The following is a 17130-nucleotide window of genomic DNA, read 5'->3' as shown; positions in this document are numbered from 1 at the left end:
GAGGTGTAGGAGCAGCCTAACAGAGTCTGGAGAGTCAGCGATAAGCCCTGGCAGTGCTCTCGCAGTGCTCTGGTTAATCTTTACCTGTGCTCTAGGAACTATTCCAATAACTGCCCGTGCCCTGGCCACAATCTTTGCTGCCAGTGGCAGGGCATGGTGTGCTAGACGTGGCTTGAGAGGTTTTCTGACCCACACAGCAACAGCTCTTACATCAAGGGCAGACTCTCTGGGAAGCCTCTTCTGCAGCGTGCGGTTTTGCCTGGGCTCCTTGGACATGGCAGGTGTCAGCAGCTGCATGAAGTACTCCATGTTCATCTTCAACTTCATCTTCTGGGTGAGTTGCAGTTTAAATTGTTATTAGGGGGGCAGGGAGTGTGTTCAGAGTGACCTGAATGCTGTAGTTGGAGGCACTGTAAAGGAAAGGGGGTAGATGTGGAGCCAGAGGATGAGTCTAAATCAGGGAGAGGATAAGAAGTGTTCAGGGTCATAAGGGGGCTACAGGAAAGCTGGGGAGGGACTTCTGAGGCTGTCAGGGAGTGATAGGACTGGGGGGAATGGAACAGAGCTGGAAATGGGGAGAGTCAGCCTGGACGTTAGAAAGAAGTTGTGGGTGGTGAGAGCCTGGCAGGGGTTGCCCAGGGAGGTGGTGGAAGCCTCCTGCCTGGAGGTGTTTAAGGCCAGGCTGGATGAGGCTGTGGGCAGCCTGCTCTAGTGTGAGGTGTCCCTGGGTTGGAACTGGCTGATCCTTTTGGTCTCTTCCAGCTCTGCCTGATTCTATGTTTAACTTCTGCCCTTGCCTTTGTCTTTGTCCTTCAAAATAGCTTTCCCTGCGCATTCAAAAGTAGACCTGCCATGGGTTTGTCTGCCTGCTCCCACCATGCCCCTCATGTCAAGGGACATCAGCCAGGAGATAACAGACTCTCAGCTCACAATGCACTGCCCTCTTGCTTTTATTGTCTGCCACTTGCATTCAAACAGCATAATCTTGAAGGTACAGAAGAGTCCCTTGTAATTTTGGCCTCGTAGTTGATAAATGGTTTTGGTAGTTTGCTTTGTGGTTCCTTCCTTTGTGGTCAGTGCCATGGTTAGTGTCTGCTGGTGGAAAGTAAATGTTTGTAAAATGGTATGGGCTGGCAGACAGCTTCAGCCCAAGGCGGTAGGAAGGCTTCTGGATGCTGTTTGAAGCATCACAGAACCTTAGAGGCTGGAAAGGACCTCCAGAGGTCATCCAGCCCAACCCCCCTGCCAAAGCAGCAGCACCCAGGGCAGTCCACACAGGAATGCATCCTGCTGGGGTTGGAAAGGCTCCAGAAGAGACTCCACAGCCTCTCTGGGCAGCCTGTGCCAGGGCTCTGGCACCCTCACTCCAAAGAACTTTCTCCTCCTGTGGAGCTGAAACCTTCTCTGTCCCAGTTTGCATCCATTGCTCCTTGGCTTATTTCTGTGCACCACCCAAAAGAGCTTGGCCCCCTCCACCTGACCCCCACCCCTCAGCTATTGACAGACATTGCTCAGATCCCCTCTCAGCCTTCTCTTCTGCAGACTAAACAGCCCCAGGGCTCTCAGTCTCTCTCCAGAGGGGAGATGCTCAACTCCTCAAATCATCCTCATGGCTCTCTGCTGGACTCTTTCCACTTTTATCACTGTACCAAGCAGAAATTCCTATGGTAAACTTCTCCTATCTTCTGTCCACATCCCACTGTGCAAAAGTCTCCAGGATGAGTCAGCTTTTCCAGCCCTGACTGATTATCCAGGGAGTCATCTGCTGTGGGGCCTGGGTCACAGCCTGACCATGAGACACACCTCACAACGTGGTGGAGAAAGGAGACATCAAGTTAGGAAAGGCACAGAGGGGAAGGAGGACAGAAGCATCACAAACCAAACTGCACTGGGAGGTGCCAAAGGGCAAGATCATAGAGCCATAGGATTATAGAATGGTCTGGATTGGAAGAGACTGCCAAAGCTCATCCAGTCCAGGCCCTGCAGTCAGCAGGGACATCCTCCACTAGAACAGGCTGCCCATAGCCCAGTGGAGCCTCACCTTAGATATCTCCAAGGATGGGACCTCAATTACCTCCCTGTGCCACCTGTTCCAGTGTTCCAATACCTTCATGGTGTAGAACTTCCTCTCAATGTCCAACCTGAATCTACTCTTCCCCTTAGGTAGTTACAGACATTGCTCAGATCCCCTCTCAGCCTTCTCTCCTCCAGACCAAACAGCCCCAGGGCTCTCAGGCTCTCTCCGGAGGGGAGATGCTCAACTCCCCCAAACATCTTCATGACTCTCTCCAGCAGGTCCCTGTCTCTCCTGAACTGGGGAGCCCAAAACTGGGCACAGTATTGCAGTTGTGTTCTCAGCAGGGCAGAGTACAGGGGCAGGAGAACCTCCCAGACCTGCTGGCCACACTTTTCCTGGTGCAGCCCAGAGCCCCCTTGGCTTTCTTGGGCACAAGGGCACATCTTTCTCCCATGGCTACCTCCCTGCCCACCAGCACTCCAAAGTCTTTCTCCTGTGGTCACAGCAGGGCAGAGCAGGAGCAGAGGAAGAGCCTCCCTGTTCACATTTCTCTGTTTATCAGATCTCAGCTGCCTTGCCAGCAGCAAAGGCTCTGGGAGGGTTTGAGTTCAAGGAGAGTTCTCTCAGGGTTCAACCTCGCTGTCAGCTTTCCCGACAGAGATGTGTCAGGTTCCCCAGAGGTTCTCTGCAACCAGAAAGGGAACTGCTGGCTACATTGTGGGGCTCTGCCTCAAGGCAGGTTTCTTTTTCCCCCAGTGAAAAGGTGACACCATTCCAAACTCACCACAAACAGTGGCCTGGATAATTTGTGGCTAGCCAAAAAGAGAGGAATTAGCAAAATTCTTTCATTGCTTCGTGGACCTCACAAAGAAATTCCTCACAGGCCAGACATGGTTTGGTCTGCCTCCATCCCTCTTCTTTCTGCCCCTCTTGGCAAGGCAGACTGATGACATTTGACATCTCTGTTGAAATTGTTCTGTGATAGTACTCAAGAGTGTTTGTAAGTTTCTGACTCGGAATTCCTGCCCCTCAGGAGGCTTCTTTCCTGTTCACTTTCCTTGGCATTTACAGTACAGAACAGAGGCAAATGGCTCAGGATGGCATCAGGGAAGCTCCAAAGGGCTTCTGGAACAAGATTGAATAGAATTATAGAATCAGCTAGGTTGGAAGAGAGCTCCAAGCTCAGCCAGCCCAACCTAGCACCCAGCCCTGGCCAAGCAACCAGACCATGGCACTAAGTGCCTCAGCCAGGCTTGGCTTCAACACCTCCAGGCATAGCCACTCCACCACCTCCCTGGGCAGCCCATTCCAATGCCAATCACTCTCTCTGACAACAACTTCCTAACAACATCCAGCCTAGACCTGCCCTGGCACACCTTGAGGCTGTGTCCCCTTGTTCTGTCCCTGGCTGCCTGGCAGCAGAGCCCAACCCCTACCTGGCTACAGCCTCCCTTCAGGGAGCTGCAGACAGCAATGAGCTCTGCCCTGAGCCTCCTCTGCTGCAGGCTGCACACCCCCAGCTCCCTCAGCCTCTCCTCACAGGGCTGTGCTCCAGGTCCCTCCCCAGCCTTGCTGCCCTTCTCTCAACACCTTCCAGCACCTCAACATCTCTCTTGAACTGAGGAGCCCACAACTGGACACAGCACACAAGCTATGTCCTGACCAGTGATGAATAATGCCAGTGCCACCATGAATTTCCAATGGGGAAAAACAGACTCCTGGAGGAGCCTTGAGAGCTCAGCAAGCAAGTAGGTGTAGAACAAACTTCCCAAACTTAGCAGCATGCCAAAGGTAGGAAAAAAATCTGTGCTCTGCTGGGGCAGGATCTGCTGAAAACCTTTTCTGGGCATATAGCTACCTGGTTGGCAGAGGGGAGATAGAAAGTGGATGTTAGGAAGAAGTTGTTTGCAGTGAGGGTGATGAGACACTGGCACAGGTTGAAGGTGGTCAGACACTGGCACAGGTTGCCCAGGGAGGTTGTGGAGCACAGAAGCACCCAATGTGATCATAGATCATAGATCACATTGGGTGCTTCTGTGCTCCACAACCTCCCTGGATGTGTTCAGGACCAGGCTGGATGAGGCTTTGAGTGACCTGTTCCAATTGGAAGTGTCCCTGCCTATGGCAGGGGGTTGGAACTGGCTGATCCTTGAGCTCCCTTCCAACCTAACCCATTCTTTGGCTCTCTGATTCTATGATGCCAGCAATTTCCCACAGACTAGGTGGGATTCAGAGGCTTTCAGTGGGGAGCTCCAGTTAAATCTGATGCTGTAGCTGTCATCAACTGCACAACCTCCCTGTCCATGTTTTTAGATGGATTCAGGGAAGTTTAACTTCAAATGTGTGGTGCTCAGGCCTGAGTGCTGGCTCTGGGCCATGTTAAATAATCTGCTTAAGTCATTGTGGCCCTTTGATGCTGAATGTTAGGGTTTGGAATTGTCTCAGCCTTCATGGGAAGCTCATGACAACATTCCAGGGCAATTTATGGGCTACTAGTAACAGAGAAGGGACCTCCAAAGCTCATCCAGTCCAACCCCCAACCCCAACTCAGCAGGGACATCCTCAACGAGATCAGGTTGCCCACAGCCCTGTCCAACCTCACCTTGACTATCTCCAACGATGGGGTCTCAAGGATGGGATAATAGAGGAAGACAATTCTAAAGGTCTATGGTCCTCTTTCTTTCCCACCAGTTGTCTCATCAGGCACAATCCTTACACCTAATTAGCCTTTTAATTACTTGTCTTCAAAGCCTAATAAAGAGAAATTCTATGTAAGGATCATGAGAGAGGAGGTTAGGAAGAGAGTGACTGGCACATGGTGGAATGGTGCCTCAGGGATCCACAAAACAGGGGCACAACTTAGTGATCAATTGAACACACCTGGATTTGGGATTCAACTGTCCTGACTTTTACTGTGTCCAGATCTGGGCTCCTGAATTGCAGAGAGATGTTGAGGTGCTGGAAGGTGTCTGGAGAAGGGCAGCAAGGCTGGGGAGGGACCTGGAGCACAGCCCTGTGAGGAGAGGCTGAGGGAGCTGGGGGTGTGCAGCCTGCAGCAGAGGAGGCTCAGGGCAGAGCTCATTGCTGCCTGCAGCTGCCTGCAGGGAGGCTGTAGCCAGGTGGGGTTGGGCTCTGCTGCCAGGCAGCCAGCAACAGAACAAGGGGACACAGCCTCAAGGTGTGCCAGGGCAGGTCTAGGCTGGATGTTGTTAGGAAGTTGTTGTCAGAGAGAGTGATTGGCATTGGAATGGTCTGCCCAGGGAGGTGGTGGAGTCCCCATCCCTGGAGGTGTTGAAGAGGAGGCTGCATGAAGCACTTGGTGCCATGGGTTAGTTAATTAGAAGACACTGGCACAGGCTGCCCAGAGAGGCTGTGGAGTCTCCTGTGGAGCCTTTCCAGGCCTGTCTGGATGTGTTCCTGTGTGCCCTGAGCTAGATTGTATGCTCCTGCTCTGGCAGGGGGGTTGGACTGGGTGATCTCTTTGAGTCCCTCCCAAGCCCTGCCATGCTGTCATCCTGTGTGAGCTCTTTGGGTCCCTCCCAAGCCCTGCCATGCTGTCATCCTGTGTGAGCTCTTTGGGTCCCTCCCAAGCCCTGCCATGCTGTCATCCTGTGATGCTGTGACTATTGCAAGGATTAGAGGTGAGCAGTGTTACACAGGCCCAGCAGAAAGCCTTTCTGTAGAACTTGTCTCTGATAGCTTTACCATAGAAGAGATGTCTCTAGATACATGTCCTGCATCCCTCTGGAAGCATCACTCACACAAAGATGCCTTGTTAAACCTCACATGTTCCCATCACACCAGGAGCAATGTCCTTTGACAACCTCCTTATATATACCCAACAGCAATCTCTATCCCTCTCTCACCTGCCAGAACCTCTGTGTGCTTCCCAACCACATGGATAAATCATCAAGGAAATGAGGAGCCCTCAGAGGTAGACACATCAGGGGTTTGGTGCACAGCTAAAGGTTTAACTGCCCTTGGGAAGTTTCCTGGAGAGGAACCAACATTCCCTGCTCCTGCAATCCATGTTTCTTTTGCTTTGCCAAACAGATGATTCCAGAGTCGTCGTCGGTTTATTTTGGCCAGCCTCTGGTGCAAGTTGAAACTTTAAACTTGTGGACCTTTCTAAATGCCTTCTGTTTTGTTTCCTCCTGCAGGTGTGTGGCTCCATCATCTTGGGAGTCTCCATATGGATCCGTGTTAGCAAAAATGCTCAGCAGGTAACTGCGTGCAGTGGCTGTGGAACTGTGCAAAGTGTGGGGAGCTGCAGAGAGCTTTTCACTTCTCATCTTCCTTTCACAGAGTCATAGAACTCTCAGGGCTGGAAGGCACCTCAAGGATCAGCCAGTTCCAACTCCCCTGCCCTAGGTAGGGACACTCAGAGCCACATCCAGCCTGGCCTCAAACGCCTCCAGGGATGAGGCTTCTAACCAACTCCTCGGGCAACCTGTGCCAGTGTCTCACCACTCTTATGCTGAAGAACTTCTAACACCACATAGAATCAACCAGGTTGGAAAAGACCTTCAAGATTATCCAGTCCAACCTAGCACCTAACCCTTCCAATTAGCTAAACCATAGAACTAAGTGCCCCATCCAGCCTTTGCTTGAACACCTCCAGGGATGGGGACTCCTCCACCTCCCTGGGCAGCCCATTCCAATGCCAATCACTCTTGCTGGGAGGAACTTCTTCCTAACGTTCAGCCTGAACCTGCCCTGGCACAGGCTGAGGCTGTGGTCTAGTTGCTTGGATAGGGCTGCATGATAGGTTGGACTGGATGATCTTGGAGCTCTCTTCCAATGTGCTTGATTCTATGATTCTGTGCCTGGCAGAAGAGCCCAACCCCACCTGGCTACAACCTCCCTTCAGGTAGCTGTAAAGAGCCCCAGCTGTCTTCTGCCTGGCAAGGGCTGGATGCATCAATGCTCAGATGATGATGATGATGATGCAGCACCATGGGGTAAATTAGGTCACAGTACAGATCTGTGCTGTTCTCTGCTATGGGAGAGGAAGAAAGAGCAACCCTCACTCCTCAGGCAGCATTTTACAAGGAGCTAAGCTGCTGTACTTGCTTTGACTGTCTCCAGGGCGATGATTGAGATGGATCAATGGAGCTAGGAAAGCTGAAACCACTACTGTGCTTTCCTAATTTGGGGAGATTTCCTGCTCAGAAAAACATACATAAGTGTGTCCCAAACTGCTTTCCTGATGTGGCCCTTAGTGTTCTCTAGAAGTTATTTGCAGAGAGCCTGAGAGAGCTGGGGCTGTGCTGCTTGGAGAAGAGGAGGCTGAGGGGGGGGCCTCAGCAGTGGGTAGAAAGATGGAAAGGTGAGTGGCAGGAGGCTGGAGCCAGGCTCTGCTGGGTGATGCTCAGTGCCAGCACAAGGGGCAATGGTGGGAGCTGAGGCAGAGGAAGTACCATGAGGAATATGCTTTCCCTGTAGGGGTGCCAGAAGCCTGGCACAGGCTGCCCAGGGGGGCTGTGGAGTCTCCCTCTGTGGAGCTATTGCAGAGCTGCCTGGATGTGTTGCTGTGTGATCTGCTGTAGGTGATGCTGCTGTGGCAGGGGTTGGACTGGATGAGCTGTGGAGGTCCCTTCCAGCCCCTGAAATCCTGTGATTCTGTGCTTATGATTCTGTGAATAATCACAGAATCAGAAAACTTTAGAGGTTAAAAGAGACCTCCAGAGATCATCCAGTCCAACCCCACCTGCTGAGGCAGCATCACTCAGGGCAGTCCACACATTAATGCATCCAGGTGGGTTTGGGAAGGCTCCAGAGAAGGAGACTCCACAACCTCTCTGGGCAGCCTGCTCCAGGGCTCTGCCACCCTCATGCCAAAGAAGTTTCTCCTCCTGAGGAGCTGAAACCTTCTCTGTTCCAGTTTGCATCCATTGCTCCTTGGCTTATTGCTGTGGAAGGAAGGAAGGAAGGAAGGAAGGAAGGAAGGAAGGAAGGAAGGAAGGAAGGAAGGAAGGAAGGAAGGAGAGAGAATGCATCACACAGCTTTGGAAAATCCACCCAAGTACTTCTCTAGGCTGTCCAAGAGCTCTCTGAAGAGTTCCCTCAGGACTGGCAGGCAGCATGTGCCTGGCCTCCAGCAGCAGAGGCTTTGTTGCATTATTGTTTGCTTCATGTAAGAGATTCTAAGATGATCAATTTTGCTGTCCCCAGTAAAAAGCAAAGGACCACTGACTGAAAGCTCACTGAAAGCCATTTGAAAGGGCAGGGGTCTGCATTTGTGCAGTGAAGTTTGCTTTCATCTTGTGCAGAGACAAAGACTTAAAAGCCAGGTTCTGTCGAGCTCTTTTAAGAAGGGAGCATTAAAGGTTTGCTTGCTTATGGTTCAGAGTTTTTGCCTTGTGTGTGTGATTGCTTTGCCTTTTGTTTTGGGGGGGTACAGAAGGTTTAAGGAGGAGCTTCTTGTAGCTTAAAGATTTGTTTTCTTTCCCTCTCTCTTTGCAGGAGTTGGAGATAAACAGCAGCCTGTTTGCAGGGGTGGATCTGCTGATAGCTGTGGGCTCCATCATCATGGTCCTTGGGTTTCTGGGCTGCTGTGGTGCCATAAAGGAAAGCCAGTGCATGCTGCTTTTGGTAGGAAAGGAGAACATCTGGCTGTCTTTAGCAGGCCATGTCTTCATTTGATGGACAAGGTCACTGCAAGCAGCAGCAAATTAATAAGGGTGACTTTTTGTTTAACCTGATGTTTGATTGTGATCCTGTGTTTTCATTGCTTACCTGCTGCTGAGCCCCTCGGGAATCCTAGTGCAGGAAAAGAGAGTCACAGAATGGGTTAGGTTGGAAGGGAGCTCAAAGCTCAGCCAGTTCCAACCCCCTGCCATAGGCAGGGACACCTCCCACTAGAACAGGTCACTTAAGGTCTAATCCAATCTGATCCTGAACACCTCCAGGGAGGTTGTGGAGCACAGAAGCACCCAATGTGATCTTTGATCACATTGGGTGCTTCTGTGCTCCACAACCTCCCTGGGCAACCTGTGTCAGTGTCTCACCACCCTCAACCTGTGCCAGTGTCTCACCAACCTCACTGCAAACAACTTCTTCCTAACATCCACTTTCAAGCTCCTCTCTGCCACTTCAAACCCACTCCTCCTCCTCCTGTCATTACCAGACCTTGTCAATAGTCCCTCCCCAGTCCTCCTGCAGCCCCCTTCAGATACTGCAAGGCCACTCCAAGCTCTCCTCCAAGCCTTCTCTTCTCCAGGCTGCAGAGTCCCAACTCTCTCAGCCTGTGCTCAGAGCAGAGCTGCTGCAGCCCTCTCAGCATCTTGGTGGTCTCATCTAAACTCACTGCAGTAGTTCCATGTCCTTCACAAAACATGAGTGGCCTCATCAGCAAGAAAAGGGGCTCCCAAGTGCATGTCACCAGCTTTTTTTTCTGTCCTGCCATCCCCAGATCACACAATCACAGAAGGTCAGGGGCTGGAAAGGACCTCCAAAGCTCATCCAGTCCAACCCCCCTGCCAGAGCAGGATCACCTCAAGCAGATTACACAGGAAAGCATCCAGGCAGGTCTGGAATATCTCCAGAGGTGGAGATTTCACAGCCTGGGCAGCCAGTTCCAGAATTCTGTTATCCTCACAGGGAAAACATTTTCCTGCTGTTTCCATGGAATCTCCTATGCCTCATCTTCCCTTGACTTTTGTCCTTGCCAAAGGTCCTTCCACATGTACCTAACCATTTGATTTCATAGATTCCCACTTGGTCCCATTGCTGTTCTTTCTAGAACACCCTCCCTGTCCTCCTGCCCACACTCCTCACCTGCACACTGCCCACCATGGCACTGCTCTGGTGCATCTCTTGTTTTGGTGGCTGTCTGAGCAGGCTCTGTCTCAAGCATCCTCTTTGCCTCGGTGTCACACAACAAGAGCAGCTCTGGCTGGAACTTCAGTTCATTCTACCTATGTGATTGTTCAATCAGCTGAAAGGGGAATGGTCACTTAGAAGGCATCTCACTCAAAAGTGCTACAGTTTTATCCCCCTTTCTGTTTTCTTTCTAGTTTTTTATTGGACTGCTTCTAATCCTGATCCTTCAGGTCACAGGAGGTGTTTTGGGAGCAGTGTACAGATCACAGGTAGAGTATTATCTGTAATTTCACTGATACCACAGGCTCACAGGCTGTTAGGGGTTGGAAGGGACCTCTGCAGAGCTTCCAGTCCAATCCTGCCAGAGCAGGAGCAGAGAATCCAGTGCAGGTCACACAGGAACACATCCAGACAGGGCTGGAAAGGCTCCACAGAAGGAGACTCCACAGCCTCTCTGGGCAGCCTGTGCCAGGGCTCTCTCACCCTTACACTCAAGGAGTTCTTCCTCCTGCTGAGCTGGAACCTCCTGTGCTGCAGTTTCCATCCCTTGCCCCTTGTCCTGTGGCAGGGCACAGGTGAGCAGAGGCTGTCCCTGTGCCTTCCTTCCTGACCCCCAGCACTCAGCTATTTAGCTCCATTGCTCAGATTCCCTCTCAGCCTTCTCCTCTGCAGCCTAAGCAGCCCCAGGGCTCTCAGCCTTTCCTCCTCAGGCAGTGCTGCAGTCCCTTCAGCATCCATTCAGTCCTCCCTTGGACTCCCTCCAGTAAATCCCTGTCCCTTTTGAAGCCCAGAACTGGATGCAACATTCCAGGTGTGGCCTCACTAGTGCAGAGTGGAGTGGGAGGAGAACTTCCCTTGCTCTGCTGGACACACTCCAGAGTTTGGTTTCCACCCTGGAATCTAATGCCTTTGTTTGGACTTTCAGATTGAAACATCCCTTAACCAGACTCTCATGGACAGTGTGGACAAGCTGCAAAGCTCTACAGAAGAATCTAAAGTGTTTCAAGAGAAGTTCCAGAAGTTTGAGGAAATGGTAACCAAAATGCAAGCAAGAGGCTGCTGCTGCCTGCTCCATCTCTAGCAGCTGATGTGCTTCATTTATTGCTATTCTGCCCCAGACAGGGATTTCATTCCCTGGGGATGGGGAAGGGTCTGACTGAAACACAAGCTAAAGTGCTACCGAGCTCTCTTGGTACCAGGTGGACCTTCTGTGATGACTTCTTTGTGTGGCAGTGTTGATATGAGCCATGGAGCAAGGGCAGACAGCATGCAAGTGAGACTGGCAGGGAGCTAAACTCTGCCAGCAGAAGGCTGCCTGCTGCTTTGGCACAGCTTTCCCAGGGACCTTCACTATCCCAGCTAAGAACCACCCAGAAGAGGTTTTTTTCCCCCTAGCAGGTGATGACTTTGATGGGTAGGGTTAAAGATGCTTATATTTATAAAAGCTGCTGGTGTGAAATGAGAGGAGAACTACCCAGAAGAGGGTTTTTAGCCCCTAACAGGTGATGGCTTTGATGGGTAGGGTTAGAGATTTCTATGCTTTTAAAAGCTGCTGGTGTGAAATAAGAGGAACAATCACAGGATTAATCAAGTTGGAAAAGACCTTAAAGACCATTGAGTCCAACCTATCACCCAACACCTTCTAACCAACTAGACCATGGCTCATCCAGCCCCTTTTTAAACACCTCCAGGGGTGGTGACTTTGCCAGCTCCTCGGGCAGCCCATTCCAATGCCAATGGCCAGGAACAATATTTGGGTGACTCACATCACTTCTACGTCTCCTTCCCTGTTGTACCTCCAACCCTGTCCTCTGCTTCTGATGCATTTTATTGATTCTGATATAATCAGCAGCTCCACGTGGAGGTGGTTGAAGGATGAGCAAAACCACATAGTTCCTGGTTTGACTTATAAGTAGAGCAGGATTAGTTTATGATGTCCTTTATTATGGCTTCTGCTTTCATACAAATTCATGTGAGCATTGCCAGCTGCTTTTTAAAAGAGGGAAGACCTCCAACCCACCTCTGCACCCCTGAGCTTTGGTGGCTTGGCTAAAGTGGAGCACAAAATGAGCCTGCACCTCATTTAAGTTTCAGGACCCCCACATGGAGCCCTGCCCTGTTTGTTGTATTCCAAGGACTGAGCACCACTCAAAGCTGGTTGTTTCTCTAGGGTTCAGACTTCTGTGTGCCTGACTTTGGCAGCAGCAGCCTGGCTTTTAAAGATGTGAGATGTGGATGTTAGTGGAACTGTTGCTTACCTCCAAGTGTGAGCAGGAGGAAGAAGATGTGATCCTCCAAAATTAGCCTAGCCAGCACTGCTCCATGGTCCAGCTCTGGCACTGGCAAGAATTAGTTTTGGAGTGTTTTACTGAGCACTTCATACTGAAACTCTGCTCTTTGTTCCTGCTTTGTTGGGCCTTGAGGTTTATTTTTGCTTTCAAAGGGAACTTTTGCACTTAGTCTTCAGCTGGCATGGAAATGTAAAGGGTGCTTGAGACAGGCCAATCTGGGACAACTTTCATAAGGGAAAAAAAGAGGAAAGGAAATTTCTGCTTCATTGATGCTCTCATTTCCCTCAACTGCTCTTCTTCACATCACCACCTCCCCCCTCATCTCCCATCTCCTTCCTTGCAGAACCAGTGCTGTGGCTTGCTGAATGGACCTGCAGACTGGGGCAAAAACTTTGATGTCTCTCTTGGAGCCAATAAAATCTGTCAGTGTGAAGTACAGAAGCCATCAGCAGACCTCTGCACCTATTTTCAAGGCAGACTGATATATAAAATGGTAAAGAAAAACCAGAATGTTTCACTCTTCTTCCCCAAAAAGAAGTTTTAAGCTGTGGTTGGTTTTGGGAACTGGCATAGTCATCAGTCCTCTGTCTTTCCAGAAAGGCAAAGTTTTGTCTTTGTGTCAGTCAGAAGTGCCCCTCTGCCATCTGCTCTGAAATTGCTGTGCACTTATGGAATAGTCTTGGGCTCAGCTGCTCACTGCAGGACACTGGCAGCAGTCTGGGTGCTTACTAAATCATAGAGCCAGAGAATGTTAGAGGCTGGAAGGGACCTCCAGAGACCATCCAGTCCAAACCCCTGCAAAAGCAGCATCCCCCAGGGCAGTCCACACAGGAATGCATCCAGGTGGCTCCAGAGAAGGAGACTCCACAACCTCTCTGGGCAGCCTGCTCCAGGGCTCTGGCACCCTCACTCCAAAGAAGTTTCTCCTCCTGTGGAGCTGAAACCTCCTCTGTCCCAGTTTGGATCTCAGACTCATGTAGTGAGTGATTATCAAATACCTTAAATTAGTGATTTCGTCTCCTTTTCTTTCAGACTCATGGAGATGTGATTACCAAATACCTTAAATTAATGATTTTGTCTCCTTCTCTCTCAGACCTGTGGGGATGTGATTACCAAATACCTTAAAAGCCATCTGCTCATCATCCTGGGGATCGCCTTTGGACTGGCTGTCATCGAGGTACCAGTACACAGCACTGAGCCATGCAGTAGCTGACAAGCAGCATGTCCCACCCAGGAATACTCTGGGAATGGGAATGAAACACCTGGAGTGTTCGATTAACAGGCCAGGGAAAACCACCTCTCACCTTAGCTGTAATCTTGCTGTTAGTTCATATAAACAGTGTGGGGCTGAGCTGTGAGCTCCAGGTGGGCTCAGACCACCCTGATGGCTCTGTTCATGGATCGTGGGGGACTGTTCCTGCAGAGCTTTAACAGGCTTGGAGCCAAACTGTGCCTTAACAGCCAGCTCTGTGGGCAGGGGGGGTGTGCAGATACAAGGTGGAATTGATGCTCAGAAATTTCTCACCTATTGTGCTCCTTTGCTTGAGAAAAAGTCACAGGGCACAGGATGTTAGGGGTTGGAAGGGACCTCTGAAGAGCTTCCAGTCCAACCCTGCCAGAGCAGGAGCAGAGAATCCAGCACAGGTCACACAGGAACACATCCAGACAGGGCTGGAAAGGCTCCAGAGAAGGAGACTCCACAGCCTCTCTGGGCAGCCTGTGCCAGGGCTCTGGATTCTTACCACTCAAGAAGTTCTTCCTCACATTGAGCTGGAACTTCCTGTGCTGCAGTTTCCATCCCTTGCCCCTTGTCTTGTGGCAGGGCACAGGTGAGCAGAGGCTGTCCCTGGCCCTTCCTTCCTGACCCCCAGCCCTCAGCTCTTGACAGACATTGCTCAGATCCCCTCTCAGCCTTCTCCTCTGCAGCCTAAGCAGCCCCAGGGCTCTCAGCCTCTCCTCCTCAGGCAGTGCTGCAGCCCCTTCAGCATCCTTGTAGCCCTCCCTTGGACTCTCTCCAGTAGATCCCTTTTGCTCCTGAGCTGGGGAGCCCAGAACTGGATGCAACATTCCAGGTGTGGCCTCACCAGGGCAGAGCAGAGTGGGAGGAGAACCTCCCTTGCTCTGCTGGACATACTCTTCTTAATGCCCTCCAGGAGCCCATTGCCCTTCTTGGCCCCCAGGGCACATTGCTGTCACAAGGAAATGCAACCTCTAAATGGCATATTCTGATCACAGAGAAGTTTTTGGTACAAAGCAATTCTTTTGAGGCATAGTTCAGCCATCAGGAAGGTGCATGAGTGTAGCTGAGTGCACACCTCTGTGGCTCCATATCTTGCTGAGCTTAAAGCCCAGCAGAGTGTGGCATCTCTTGATTTTACTTGCTCCATCCCACACTGAAGGATGAAGGAGTTAAAATCCAGAGATCCTATGCTCTGCTGGGAGATTCTGCATGAATCTTCCTCTGGAGAGAGGAAGAAAAGCAGTGAGGTTATCCAGTGAGCTACTTCATGAATGAGAGCCTTTGAGTGGGAGAAAATGACCAAGAGACAGAGAATTTCATCGTGTTGCTTTCTTCAGTCATGCTTCTTTCTTTGTTCTGTTCCTCTGTGGTTTCTCTCCTCCTCCTGACTGCTGCCAAGAGATGCTTGAGGGAAACACAGAATTGACAAAGATTGTTGTGCAGGGTCCAGTCTGTTATTGCAAGTGAGAACTTCTGAACATCCTTGGCAGAGGATTGCTCCTCGTGGTAGAGGAGTGGGCAACAGCCCTGACCCAAAAATACACTTCCAGGAAAAGATTAACAAGGGGGGAAGAGTCACACAGCTGCAGCACTGGGAGAGGACAGGCCATGGATGGCTTCCTCTGCACAAGCTTCATCTTCACAGAATCACAGCATCATGCAGGTTGGCAAAGCCCCTCAGGAGGTGGTGACAGAGTCCAAAGCTGTGTCTGTGCACTTCTGTGCATCCACTGGCACCTCTGAAGGGCTCTTGATCAGCTGAGCTGGCAGATTAACACATTCTCAGATTAGAAGCATCTTTGAGTTGCTTGCATGCATGTGTGGAAGTCTCCAGCTTGTAACTGGAAGCCAGGGTAGGCATTTTGATGTGCCTGAATTCACTGCCCCTGTGTCACTGCCCTGATGTGTCTGAATTCACTGCTCCTGTGAAATGAGACAAGGGCAGAACCACAGAACCACCCAAACATCCATCCAGGAGCACCAAGCCCGACCTAGAACTCTGCTCTGCAAGATTCACCTTAAACCACCCTGAAACACAGCCAGGCTGGGGGACTCCACCACCTCCCTGGGCAGCTCATTCCACTCCCTCACCACTCTCTCCATCAAAAACTTATTCCTCATGTCCAATCTAAACCTCCCCAGCCTCAGCTTGAGGCCATTCCCCCTTGTTCTGTCTCCAAATACCTGCAAGCAGAGCCCAGCAGCAGCCTCTCCACAATGCCCCATCAGGTAGCTGTAGACAGCAATGAGATCTTGATGTTACTGGAGACACTGTGTGTGGGGGTCAGGTCTCTTGCCTCCATGTAAGCTTTGGGAGGGGGGAAATAGGTGAAACACTCCAATATTAACAGGCCTTAATAATATGAGTGTAAAATTGCATCTGTAGCCCGGAGGTGAGTTACAAGTCACTCTGCTCTAGTTACTGTGCTTAGATGAGGTGTGGCCTTTGGTTCATTGGGCATCACTTCCCCCTGCACTCCAGCTGGCATTTTCTGTGCTGGCTGCCTCTCCCACTTCCCAAAGGTTCAGAAAAGTTGTCACAGGCTCACAGGATGTTAGGGGTTGGAAGGGACCTCTGCAGAGCTTCCAGTCCAACCCCTCTGACACAGCAGGAGCAGAGAATCCAGTGCAGGTCACATCCAGACAGGGCTGGAAAGGCTGCAGAGAAGGAGACTCCACAGCCTCTCTGGGCAGCCTGTGTCAGGGCTCTCTCACCCTTACACTCAAGGAGTTCTTCCTCCTGCTGAGCTGGAACCTCCTGTGCTGCAGTTTCCATCCCTTGCCCCTCGTCCTACCGCAGGAGAGGTGTCCTGCTGGCGGCTTTAGCCTGCATGCACATCCAAGCCGTCTGTGCAGGGAGCATTCCCGCTGGGCATCGGTTGTATCCTGGGATTTCCAGGGCTGCCAACTAACACCAGAAATGTCTTTGTTTTCCAGATTCTTGGTTTAGGGTTTTCTATGAGCCTCTACTGCCAGATCCAGAGAAAATGAAACCACTCGAGTGTCAGATGGATGTCACCAGCCAAAGCAAAGCCTTCACAGATAGGAGGGCATTGGCTTGGCGGCTGCGGATAAGCAGATGCATATTCCAGGCAGCTGTTCCCATGCCAAGAGCAGCCCTCAGGCACACAGATGACCTCCTTGTAATTCATAGGGTTTAGTGCCACAAATGGCAATTCTCTCTCGCAATAAACCTCTGTGTTTATGTGTCTGAGGAGCTGACTTCGTCTGCGGCAGCGTCTGAGCGGTGCGGAGGTTCCGAGCCGGCCGCGCAGCGTCCCCGCAGGGCTGCCTGCGCCGGCCCCCGGCAGGAGGCATCCTCAGCTGCCAGACGTCTTCCGTGGCTGAGGAGCGCAGGGAAACACATGCCCCCGGGGGCAGCTTCCACTGTGGGGCAGGGAGTTTGCCTTCTCAGAGCCGCAGGTCAGCCTGACACTTGACAGGCAATAGAGTCATAGGATAGCATCACAGAGCCAAGCAGGTTGAAGAGGGGCAGCTTTGCCCTGCTCAGTCATGAGGTCCCATCCAGCTGGCCCCACCTGTGAGCCCATGCCCTGGCCTGGCCTCAGCCCATCCCCAGGAAGGTGCTTTAATGCCCAGGGCTGGGGCTGCCCTGGTGCCTCTGGAAGGTCTGCTCCTGGCTGTGTATCAGTGCAGGCTCTGGCTGCTAGGCTCTGCCCTGCCAGCCCAGGGGAATCACAGAATCATAGAATCAAGCAGGTTGGAAGAGACCTCCAAGCTCAGCCAGTCCAACCTAG

General features: G+C 51.4%; 1 protein-coding gene across 1 annotated transcript; it reads left to right on the top strand.

The window, feature by feature from the left end:
- The first annotated feature begins 274 nt into the window (after positions 1-274).
- Positions 275-16550, top strand: TSPAN8 (tetraspanin 8). Its single transcript, XM_064166440.1, has 8 exons — positions 275-334; positions 6178-6240; positions 8483-8611; positions 10036-10110; positions 10767-10874; positions 12476-12625; positions 13226-13309; positions 16310-16550. Exons 1-8 carry the CDS (start codon positions 275-277, stop codon positions 16361-16363), a joined length of 723 nt encoding a protein of 240 aa, XP_064022510.1. The 3' UTR covers positions 16364-16550.
- Positions 16551-17130: the final 580 nt, after the last annotated feature.

The sequence above is a fragment of the Pogoniulus pusillus genome, chromosome 27 (genome assembly GCF_015220805.1).
Source record: "Pogoniulus pusillus isolate bPogPus1 chromosome 27, bPogPus1.pri, whole genome shotgun sequence".
NCBI classification, from domain to species: domain Eukaryota; kingdom Metazoa; phylum Chordata; class Aves; order Piciformes; family Lybiidae; genus Pogoniulus; species Pogoniulus pusillus.
Note: the sequence above shows the minus strand (reverse complement) of the source record. Positions and strands in the feature narration are given on the sequence as shown.